The sequence below is a fragment of the Monodelphis domestica genome, chromosome 3 (genome assembly GCF_027887165.1).
Source record: "Monodelphis domestica isolate mMonDom1 chromosome 3, mMonDom1.pri, whole genome shotgun sequence".
NCBI lineage: Eukaryota > Metazoa > Chordata > Mammalia > Didelphimorphia > Didelphidae > Monodelphis > Monodelphis domestica.
Window position 1 is genome coordinate 104053652 of NC_077229.1, and position 12111 is coordinate 104065762.

General features: G+C 39.0%; 2 protein-coding genes across 6 annotated transcripts in view; both read right to left on the minus strand.

Moving 5' to 3' along the window:
* The window catches only part of ARHGAP39 (Rho GTPase activating protein 39), a 426284-nt gene that overhangs the window by 161209 nt on the left and 252964 nt on the right, over positions 1 to 12111 (minus strand). The gene's annotated exons all lie outside the window — the stretch shown is intronic.
* LOC130458310 (ornithine decarboxylase-like) lies at positions 1781 to 10234 on the minus strand. The gene has a single exon (XM_056822911.1). The coding sequence runs from the start codon at positions 8691 to 8693 to the stop codon at positions 7308 to 7310; it is 1386 nt and encodes a 461-aa protein (XP_056678889.1). The 5' UTR covers positions 8694 to 10234; the 3' UTR covers positions 1781 to 7307.

Consider the following 12111-nt stretch of genomic DNA (forward strand, 5'->3'; position numbering starts at 1 on the left):
AAGCAAAAATGACTTTTAATAGCTTTTATTTACAAAAAGAGTGGAAAGAGTGAAAATAGAGAAATGTAAGAAGAGGGTAGAGAAGATGTCTAACCTATCACACTAAATATTGATCTGGTGCTCGGCTCATCCTGGCAGGGCCAGTTAACACTAGACCCAAGGACCCTGAGTTCCACCCACATGGTCTGCTGCTTCTTGAAGGGAAGGCCTCTCTGAAACTAATCTTTCTCCAGACACCAGGAAGAAAGGCTACTCACTCACCAAAGAGGCAGTCTAAGTCCCAAGTTACTTCCAAGAGGCAGGTTACCATTTGAAGACAACTACCAAAGACAACAACCTCCCAAAGACTATCTCCAGAAGACTTTGCAGAAGACTCTCCCCAGCTGAAGAAGTTCAGGGCTTTTATACTGACTTCTTGTCCTTTCCCCTCTTCACAGGGGCCAATCACCACTTCCAAATTGCCTAGGATCCACTTCTCACGTCTTAACTCTTATCATAGGTCTCTGAAGATTTCAACCTTTTATCATAGGCTTCTGAAGGTATGAACTTATCATCAGAGTATTCACAAATTTCGGACTTATTGAGTTACCACCCATTTTAGCAAATTACTTGTGAACTCTCTTACTTAGTGTCTGATGAGGTACTAAGTAGAGGTACTAAAAGAAAGTCTGACTCACACTTCACAATTCTAAGTTGTTGTTGGTCCTTTATTTTTGAAGATGATGGGGTAATGTTTTGACTCCTGGGTAAACTGGATTTAAGTGAGGCAACAATGCACAAAGTCACCCAAGTCCAGTGACAAGACAAAAGTTAAGATGACTAGTGATGGCCAAGAATGCAGTGGATCACTGTGGCTGCTTCATATGTCTGACCAAGCTCTAAGTGTTACACAAATCCCTACTTTATCTGCCTTGGAACAAATTATTCTTACCTGCCCATTCTGCTGGGGAAAAATTTTTACATGTTTGGTATAGACATTTCCCAACTCACCAATGGGACTGAGGTCTGCTGGTTACCCTCAATTTGGTTTAACCCATATGTCAAGACAGTTTTTCCAAGATGTGACTACTGCATATGCTAAAGCTTTTTAGAGTCCCAGATGAAAGTTGGATTAAAGGTAGACACTGAAGATGGACAAACAATTCTGAAAAGAGCTTGATAACCCGCACACCAGGTGTTAGTCCTCCCTGACCACTTCATATAAAACTAGAAGAATATAAGCTCTTTGAGGGCAGGCATTTTCATTTTTGTGTTTGCAGCTCAGGACAAAGCATAGTGTCTTCTTTTCTATTAGTTAATGCTTATGTACTGAAGTGGGAGTTATAGAAATCAGCACTTATCCAAGGTGTTAAGTGTTTCCAATGTTTTCTTGGGTATGTTAACATGTCCTGATGTTACATAGCCTATTCTGCTAGGAAAACTAGGTGAATGTCTGCTATGTTTTCTTAAGGTTATCTCATTTGGCCATTTTGACAAGCTGCTCTGAAGTGAAGGTTGTCTACCTAATTGTAACTTATGTAACCACTTCCTATCTATTAGAGAAACCTTGGTAGGAAGAAGTAGGAACCAATCTGTCACACCAGGGTTGTGGGGCATGAATTGATTTTTGAGGTTAAGGACTGCATAATACCCTTTGAAGCCAATTATGGATTTAGAGGATTAAAGGAACCTGGATTTATATCAGGAAGGAAACTTAAGAAATAATCTAATTTAACTTCTTAAATATAGAGAAGAACAAACTGAGCCCCAAAATTGATTAGCTGAACTTCCTAAGTTCAACAGGGGTATTAAACAAAGCCAGGGTTTGAATCCAGATCCTCTTATGACAAATATAATATTCTTTATATTCCATCAAAGTTGTATTACATTGTTAGAGCTGGAAGGGTCCTTAAAAATCATTTAGCCCAACTTTCTTATTTTACAGTTAAGGAAAGTATGGATGGAAGAAATTAAATTATTTAATCAAGGTCATATACAACTAGTTCACAAAAGAGCTGTGACTTGAAATCATGTCATTTGACTTCTATGGTGTTCTCTGTAACGGTGTCTCTGTAGAGAATTATATAAATCAATGGCTCTAAAGAGAGCCCCTAAACTGCCTCATTCTCAGGCGGTTTAAAAACACTGTAGCCCTAGGCCAGGCCAAATGTAGTTCATAACTTATGCCCAAGAAGGATATTTTAAATTAAACTGGTTCAAACTGAATGGGGATGTTCCCTCTTACAATGTGTTATATTCTGCATTGCACTGCTCTGCAGCTGCAGAGATCCAGGACAGATAATGAGTTTCCAGCCTCAGGGTCCTGTAAACCAGTCTGAATTCAGGGGCAGATGGTGGAGAGGTAGGCCAGGCAAAAAGTTGGAAAAGCATCTGCCATGCATTTGGCATGCAGCAACCAACACACTCCAAAGCAGGCCAGACACACTGCATTAATCTTCAAATGTGTCATGCCCATCATTTCAGCATCACAGGAAGCCTCCTACTGTGCTGACAAATGGTAACAAATGGTCCTGTCCAATTCACAGCTTCTCCTTTTCTCTTCCCAGGAGACTCATGAAAAACAGGGTTTGGCTATTGGCATGTGGGAATAATTTGGGCAGCAATCTCATTGTACAGATATGAATAATCTCCATGAAGTTTGGTGCCTCCAGATGCACCTGTTACTTCTCAGAAGCAGAGGAGGACAGTGAAAAGGAGCTCTGTATTTAGGAGTCATGAGACCCGAATCTGACCTTTGGCTTGAGCACTTCCTGACTATGTGATTACTGGCAAGTCATTTATCCTTTTGGTTATCTGTTCCTTCTTTTGTGAAGAAGGATCATTGTATGTATTCTCACTACTCCAGAGAGGGGTCTTTCCAATATGATATCATTATATAACTAGAAACATTTTACATTTAATTGTATACACCAAGCCCTCTCACATACCCCAGAGGAACATCAGCTCTTTTGGGCAGAGACTGTTTGCTGTTTGTCTTTGTAATTCCAACACTTGAGCATTCAGTGTCTTACACATAACTGTTTGGTGAATTGAACTGTTGAGTCTTCATGACCTTGTGACTCTTCAGAGAACATTTCCCTGGAAGAGCTACATGCTGGAAGTGGGAGTAATGATCAAAGCCAAAGAGAACACAGCTAACTATGGGGATGGGTGCTTCTTTCCATGAAACTGCAATAATGCAGAGGCTGGGAATATAATTCATTAGATGTTTCTTGTACGTTCTGAATGTTTCTCAGACAGAAAAGACTGCTTCCCCTTTCATAATAGGTCCATGAGAACTAATGTCTTTGCTAAAAGAAACATTTAAGCAAATGGGGTATAGGGGAAAGGGCCTGGGGTTTGAAGTCAGCACCATTTCCTAGCAGTTAGCAAAAATAATTTTTGTGGGACTTCAAGTTCCTTCACTGCAGAATGAAAAAGACTGAATTAGATAATTTCTAAGATTACTCCCAATGCTAACATTCTATAAATCTTGATGGATGAGCTGTAAGGCTCTACTCTGATAACCTTCAAGGAGATTGCCAAGTATTCTCAAAAACACTTAAACAATTCCTTCTTCTGACATTCCTATTTTCTTAAATATGCTATGAAGTCCTAGAAGAAGCAACATGGCAGAGGAATCAAAGCCACATTTTGAGTCACATAAGATCTGAATTCCATTTATAGCCTGACATATACTATCAAGGGCAAGTCACTTAACCATCTCACACAACTAAGATGGGAATTTGGTGATTTAGGCAATTTGTTTGATTTGCATCAGAGGGGGAAATTTCCAAGTCAGGGATTCCCCACACTTATGAAATTCAGCCCCAAATGAAAAAGAAAAGGAAGGAAAGTTTTAAAACAACATATAGTAGTAGTAGTAGTCTCTTGGTAACTGAGGATGATGATTGTCTTTGTGCATTTTCATCTATGATAGATGAGTGTGCACAAAGACACTTGTGTGTGAAGGAGATTTAAGTGGAAAAGTCATTGGATGCACAGAGACAGTCCCACTCTCTCGGCGTTGGAAGCCTGGGTCCATTGGCACGAAAAGTCATTACACCTGGAGACTTCCTCAGCTGCATTGGATGGCCGGGTTGTCTTTTGTGCTCCATCACGCCCTAAGCACTCCACAGTGCTTTGCTGCGTTGCCCTCTCAGCAGTTGAACCTTCTTATTGGTTTCTTCTGTCTGTTTGGCCGAAGCACTCTTCACATGCTGGGTGAGCAAAGCCCTAGTTCACCAGGGGTCTAAGACCTGATGGCTACTCTCACAATGTTAGCCGGCCTGTGGAAGCCATTGCCCGGGGTGTGGCCTCTGCCACATGCTAGCAGCTACTGGGAGCCACAAGTGAGGGCTGGGTGTCAGGTGGGTGTCAGAGGCTGGAGAGCTGCCCTAGAAGGGCACGACAAGCCCTCCAGACCAGAGATACTGCCCCTCCCTGAGCACCCCATACATCCCCAAAACAACATAACAATATGTATAATAACATACACAATGATTATAACACTATAAATGGAAAGACAGGAAGCTAAATGATGAAGTAGATAGAATTCCAGGTTGGAAGTCAGGAGGACTCATCTTCCCGAGTTTGAATCCAGCATCAGATACTTATTAGTTGTGTGACCATCGGCAAGTCACTATTTATCTATTTTCTCGACTGTCAAATGAGCTGGAGGATGAATGACAACCAACTTCAATATCTTTACCAAGAACACTCTCAATGGGGTTTATGAAGAATTGGACACGACTGAACAATGACAAAAAATAAATGGAAAGAAGAAACAAGGCCTGAATACTCTAATTATAATTACCAAACTTGGTCCCATAGAAGAGATAGTAATTTTGCTGAACTGCCTTGAAAACAAAAACAAACAAAAAACATTTTTTCTCTCTTTCTTTTAAAGAAAGCATATCGAATTGCCTTTTGCCATGTTTGGTATCCTCAGCACTTAGCACAATACCTAGTATACATAGTACTTACTTTATGATTGTTGACTGATTAGTAGTAGAGGAGGATTTATTTAGAAATGACAGTGACATAAAAATAAAAGATAATAAAATTTTAAGGAAGAGAAGCAATAATGGTATTAATCATATAGCCTAACTGGAAGCAACAGTCATAAATAATGATAGGGAGTTCATTTTTTAATAACAATGGTTGACAATGTAGGCCTGTCTTTCTACAAACCCTCCAGAATTGATGATTTCCACCTTTTTGTCTTTGCCTATTTGGAGTTCTTTAATTATGAAGGTTCTGTGGGGCTAAGAGGAATAGAGTGTATACATTTAACTGGAGCTGGAAGGAAACTTAGATCATTACCGTTTGCAGAACTGATTAGGAATACAGGAACTCAGTTTGTTCAAGATTTTGCTATGTAAAATGTGGAAAATGTCTACTCATTTGCTTTAAGTCTTGCTATAATGGTTTCTTCTTTTCTATTTTAAGTAAATACATTTTTAAAAGATTATTTTTCAAAGTTCACATTGGTTAGTCAGCTGAGTCATTTTATTATAGTAAAATCATTCTCCCTTTGTCATAAACTGGATGGAAGTCATCTAACAGTCATATTCTCACTAACATTCTTTGGTAGACAGAAAGGCAGGTGAGGCAACATAGCATGAAAGAACACTGGCTGGAGCTCAACAAAGAAGAGACCCTATGTCTCTTTGCTCTCTCTGTGCTGTTCACAGATTATCCCCCCCACCCACTTCCTTTTCCCTTTTACCAAGCAGCAACAAAGACAACATCAAGGTTATTGGACAATACTACCACTTTTCCACCTATATTCTTTATCTAAAATTTAGGGTTTCTTCAAAAATATCTATTTCACAAGACTCCTCATTTCTATCATTTTAAAAATATATGGCAAATAATACTGAGCTATTATAGGCAAACCTATAATAATCCACCTCTGAGGACTCTGCTTTTTTAAAAGTAATTTTTTTGTTGATATTTTGAGTTTCATTATCTAAAGTATCCCCTTCCTTCTTCAAGAGTATTCCTATATGACAACTAGTATTTTTTTTTTAAAGAGTTTTTTAAAATTTGGTATGGGGGCAGCTAGGTGGCTCAATGGACTGAGAGCCAGCCATGCCTGAAGATAGAAGGTCTTGGGTTCAACTTTGACCTCAGACAGTTTCTAGCTGTGTGACCCTGGGCAAATCACTTGATCCCCATTGCTTATCCCTTACCACTCTTCTGCCTTGGAACAAAAACATAGCACTGATTCTAAAATGGAAGGAAAGGGTTTTTAAGAAAATTGGTACAACTGATTGATACATAGAAAATCTGAAAACGTGTAACGTGTGACACTTGGGAATTTCTCCCATCTCCACAAAGGGGTAGGTTGGAGATTTCTTCTTAGAACTCTTCTTTTCAGTCTTGTTTGATCTTTATAATTTTATTATATCTAGTTTCAATTTTTGTTTATGTAGTTCTTTGTAGTCACAGTATATGTTGATTTCTTGGTTTTATTTACTTCACTTTGCATTAGTTCATAAAGATCTTTAACATGCTTCTTTGTCTTCATCAAATATATAATTTCTCATAGCATAATAATATCCCATTACATTTAGATACCATAGTCTGTTTAGACATTTCCCAAATGATAAGCATCTAATTTGTTTCCAATTCTTAGCTATCACAAAAAAATGCTACTATAAATATTTTGAAGTATATGGCATCTTTCTTCTTATGGATGGCCTCCTTAAATATAAACCCAGTAATGGAGTGTCTAGTTCAAAGGGTAAGGACATTTTAGTCACTTTATTTGTATAATCCCAAACTGTATTCCAAAATGGTTGTACAACTTCACAAACAATGTATTAATGCACCTAACCTTCCACAATCCCATCAATATTAACTATTACTATTTTTTCTGTCATCTGTCAATTTACAGGGTATGGGGCAAAATGTTAGGGTTGTTTTGATGTGTATTTCTTCTATTATTGATGATTTTGAGCATTATTTCATATGGATGTGAATTCTTTTTTTTTATTATTTCAATATACTTTTATTTTAAAACAGGTCACAACACTAAACTCAATTCTGCCATTGTACAAGCTACAAATGCTTGCATAGCAGCTGAGGGGTAATCTTTTGAAGCATATTTGAAAAGTGAATAAAAATTCATATAAAACAAATATTCAAAGTTTCCACAGGAACACAGATAAGTGTGACCCCATCTCTTAGTATTCCATAATGTTGCATTTGTGCCGGGCCTAGTCTTAAAACATATTTAAAAACTCTAGCAGGAATTGTTACTGGTCCACCAAAATGCTCTAATTCAAGCTAAACTTGCAATGAATGGCTACAAACAGAATCTATACATTAACACTAACTGAAATACAAGTTGTTGAGTGATGTTCCATTCCACTTTCCCAAGCACAAGACAATGGCAAAGTGTTGATATCCTGATCCTCTACTTCTGCTGGAAAGTCTTGGTTCTTGATTTGTTGCATGCATTGCCATGCTGGCCCAGATATCACATAATAGATAGTGGATCTCTGGAATCCATTGAAAGTAGAAGCAGCAGCAACAGTATAAGCTCCCATGTTTTCAAACAGCATCCAATCTCCCACATGCATTTCTGGTAAATCACAGCATTTGACAATTCGATCAAGGCCATCACATGTTGGTCCCCATGTGCTAGAAGAGTAATACTTCTCATCTGGTTTGGGCCGCTTTTGTAGAAGAGGTTTAACATGTGCATGATCAAATAGGATACAATTAAATGATCCATATACTCCATCATTTACATAGTACATAAAGGTCTGGTCATTTGCCTCATCTTCATCATCAGAGCCTGTCTGTTCCTTTAATACAACTTTTTTGGCAATGATGTTAACTGCAAGCGTGAAAGCTGATGCAACATAGTATCTGCAAGGTTCAGCTATGATTTGCACTCCAGAGTCAGGAGGAAAATACTTGTCCAGTGCTGGATTGATTACAGTTGAGATCTCTTCAAATTTAAGCTTTACATCTTCAGAACCAGGAAAGCCACCACCAATATCAAGAAGATACATGTTGAAACCAAACTCTGCCCCCATGTCAAAGACACATCGAGCATCAAAGACTGCTTGGACAAATGTTTCTGGATCAGTACAACCACTTCCCACATGGAAACTGACTCCAATAACATCAATATTCAGTTCCTTTGCCCGCTCAAGGAGTAGCCTGCTAGTTTTGAGAGTGACACCAAATTTAACACTTAGACGACAGACAGCTTTGGAGTCATCAGTGGCCATCCTTAAAACAAGCTTTGCCTTTGGATGAGCTCTGGCAACTTTCATTAATTCTACTTCACTATCAAAAGTCATCATTTGTACTCCACTGTTGACAGCATACTTAATTTGTGACACTTGTTTGCATGGATTTGCATAGATTGTCATCTCTGGTGGCACCCCAAGATTCTGTACTAATTGCATTTCAGTCTTGCTAACCCAATCAAATCCTGCTCCTACTGCAGCAAGTGTCTTCAATATAGCTCTGTTGTCATTACATTTAACAGCATAAAAAGGAGTTGCTTGAGGAAGAGCTTTGTACCATCTCAGATGTTTCTTTAGGATGTCACCGAGGTCAGCAACACAGAAGTCATCTTTATCATCAGAAGAAGAAACTTCATTAATTTTCTGGTCCAAAATATCCTTAGCAGTAAAGCCATCATCAAGGAAATTGAAGTCAAATTCATAATTGATGAAGCTGTTCATGGTTTCTTGATGTTCCTCTAAAGTGCAACAAAAGGGAAAATTAAGAGATGGAATTTAAAGGCAAGCTATTTCCAGCTTTACACTGAAGATGGTTTTCCAGGAAGACAAAATCCTGTTAAATACAAGGCTATGACTGTGCCTTTGGTGTAGCTGTTGCACTGGAAGGGTTCTTAAAGGACATGGACAGAGTGGGCAAACCACCCCATGGAGATGCTCAAGATGGATGGAATTCGATGGCTATGATGCCTTTCCCCCCCAACCTCTGCCCTTGTTCAGCTGCCTCCTGCCCAGCCGGAGGAGCCACGTTGAGTTGCTGGCCCAGCGTAGCACAAGAGCTGGTGGCAGAGGAGCTACTGGTGGTGGAGGCTGAAGGGGTCTGACCTGGATGTGAATTCTTGGCAATTCGTTTTATTTAGAACATTTTTCCATGGTTACATGATTTGTGATTTTTACCACCCCTCCTCCCTCTCACCTTGCAGATCCAATGAGCAATTCTACTGGGTTATTCAGGTATCACTGTTGAAAACCTATTTCTATGTTATTCATATTTGCAACAGAGTGATTATTCAAAGTCAAAATCCCCAATCATATTCCCCTCAAACCATGTGATTGATCATATGTTTTTCTTCTACATTTCTGTTCCCACAGTTCTTTCTCTGGATATGGACAGTATTCTTTTTCATAAGTTCCTTTAGATAGTCCTGGATCATCACATTGCTGCTAGTAGAAAAGTCTATTACATTTGATTTTGCCATAATGTGTCAGTCTCTGTATAATGTTATCCTGGTTCTTCTCCTTTCACTCTGCATCAATTCCTGGAGGTCAATCCAGTTCTCATGGAATTCCTTCAGTTCATTATTCCTTTCAGTGAAATAATATTCCATCACCAACATAAACAACACGTTATTTAGCCATTCTCCAATCAACGGACATCCCCTCATTTTCCTTTTTTTTTTGCCACCACAAAGAGCACAGCTATTAATATTTTTGTACAAGTATTTTTCCTTATTATCTCTTTGTGGTACAAACCTGGCAGTGGTATGTCTGGGTCAAAGGGTAGGCATCCTTTTAAAGCCCTTTGTGCACAGGCCTTCAGAATGGTTGGACCAATTCACAGCTAGCAGTGTACTAGTGTCCCAAGTTTGCCACATCCCCTCCAACATTTATCATTTTCCTTTGTTCCCATATTGGATAGTCCGCTGGGTGTCAGGTGGTACTTCAGGCTTGCTTTTCTTTGCATTTCTCTAATCAGGAGAGATTTAGAACACTTTTTCATGTGTTTATTGATAGTTTTGATTTCTTCATGTTGTCCATGTGGAAAATTTGCCACACCTGAGCTACATTCCCAGCACTCTTTTAAGTTACATCCTCATTTTACGTAAAGAGGCTTGGCAGGTAAATTTGGCTGAGACCCACGCTGTGGGGCTCTTTTTTGGGAGCTTGTGCTTTTGGTAAAACGCTACAGGTGTGAGTCTCTGGCTCTCTTTGTTCTGCTCACTTGACTGAAAGAATACTCCCCCCCCACTCTATTTTGATTATTGTTAAAATCCTATATATTTTTAAATAGTAGAAGTATTTATTCATTTTTTTTCCTAAAATTTTTGGCAACCAGGAAGGGATTTCAGAACTAGAGGAACCAGATTTCTTCTGCTGTGGTTTCCCCTCTCCCCTCTTCCTTCTCCCTCTGGGAAACCCTTCAAAACTTTCTCAGGCTCATTGCCTACACCTATCCACTAAAAGAACCAGGTAGCTGGGTCTCTCCCTCACAGAGGTTGTTCCTGCTAACTCCTTCTGCTCTGCTGCTTGCTGTTGCTGCTACTGGTAAACTTTAAACTCCCTGTCCCAAACCTCAGCCAGGCGGAAGGGTGTATATATGGAGATTTTGAACCCTAGACTTCATTCCCCAGAAGTCCTTGGCATTTCCCAGAATTCCTTATAATCTCTCCTGAATCTCCATGTTGGCAAGATCACATTTTTGGTATTTAACTGCCAGTAGTACCTCCCACGTCCTCTCTTCCTTTGCAATGATGCAGCAAGTATGGTAGTAAGCTAAGCTTGGGGATTTGAAATGGGCTAATCAGCCATGGGCATGTGGTTTTTATTTTGTATCCTTTCTATTCCTTGATTTCTAATGATCTTTAATAAACCTCATAAAATATAATATTTTTATTATTGAGACATTTTAATTTTTACAAGGGGATTTCTTTTTCCTTTTTAGGGGGGTACTGGTCCTCTCTCCTAACTACGTCCTTTCCCAAAACACCCCACTGAGTTTCCTATACTCCCTTTTAGCTAAAAAAACCTCTTCCCACTCCAGTTAAGAGGAGTTCTCATCCCTAAAACCAGCCTATAATCCTTGACTTAAACCTCCTCACCCCTTCCACTGGAGGATAGATTGAACACTCAGTTTTGTCTTTTTATTAAACTGCTAATGTTATACCACTACTTGAGGGTCTGTGAAATTTTGTGACAAACAAAAGGAAAATGGCTGACATTTTCTGGAAGGTTGGGAATAACTGATCTGGCTCTCTGTGTGGTTAGATCTGCCACTTTACAACTTTACAACAAAGGCCAACAAACACCAGCATGAAAAACTAAAGAAGAGAAGACTACATGAAGTTATAACAACTCCAACCTAATTTCTTTAAACAAACAATGTACTATGGAATATGGATAAAAGTAAAGAAGCTTATTCTGATTATCACTACTTCTTAGAGAAGTTTAACAAAGATAAAACATCTGCTATACCCAGTCAGTAAGAAGAGCTCACAACTTATTTCAGCCAGCGGTCATCTGTTTAGTCTCAGTGCATGGGAGTTCTGACAGCCAAGAGCAATACTTGTTCAGAGGCCATTTACAAAATATCATAGAAGAGGAAAGAAATTCAGAGCTGTCTCAAAGAATGAGAAGACAGTAGATGGGGAAACAAGCTTACTGAAAGCTTGGAGTGAAACCTAACTAAACCAGATCATTCTGAGGGCAACTACGGATAAAACCGGAAGGATGATGACATGTGAAATGGAATGAATTTGCCATTGTTTCTGTAGTAGTCTGTTCCCACCAATGATGACAGCAGATGAAGTAAAAATGGTGCTTTATGAAGAAAGACAACTTGACCACATATATACAGGTGAAACCTGTATTGGAGGTGATCACCTTAAAGGGGGCTAGGAATTTTTTATTTTGGTTTTTCAATATGTCTCAATGTTCAAGAGAAAAGATTAGTTCTTAAAAAGGTGTCCAGGAAGATAGTAGCTCAGGTCTCTCTGTCTCTGAATAAAATCTTAGGGAATGGCTTTTGCCATTACAGGACATCCTTGGTAAGAAATGAAAAAGATGACAGGTAGGATTTTGTAGACTGTCCAACCACATGTAACATTCCCTGTTGGCTGAAGTATAGCTTCTTTTGCTCCCACTA

Coding starts and splice junctions, on each gene's coding strand:
- LOC130458310 (XM_056822911.1), bottom strand. CDS start 8,693: ATGAACAGCTTCATCAATTATGAATTTGACTTCAATTTCCTTGATGAT.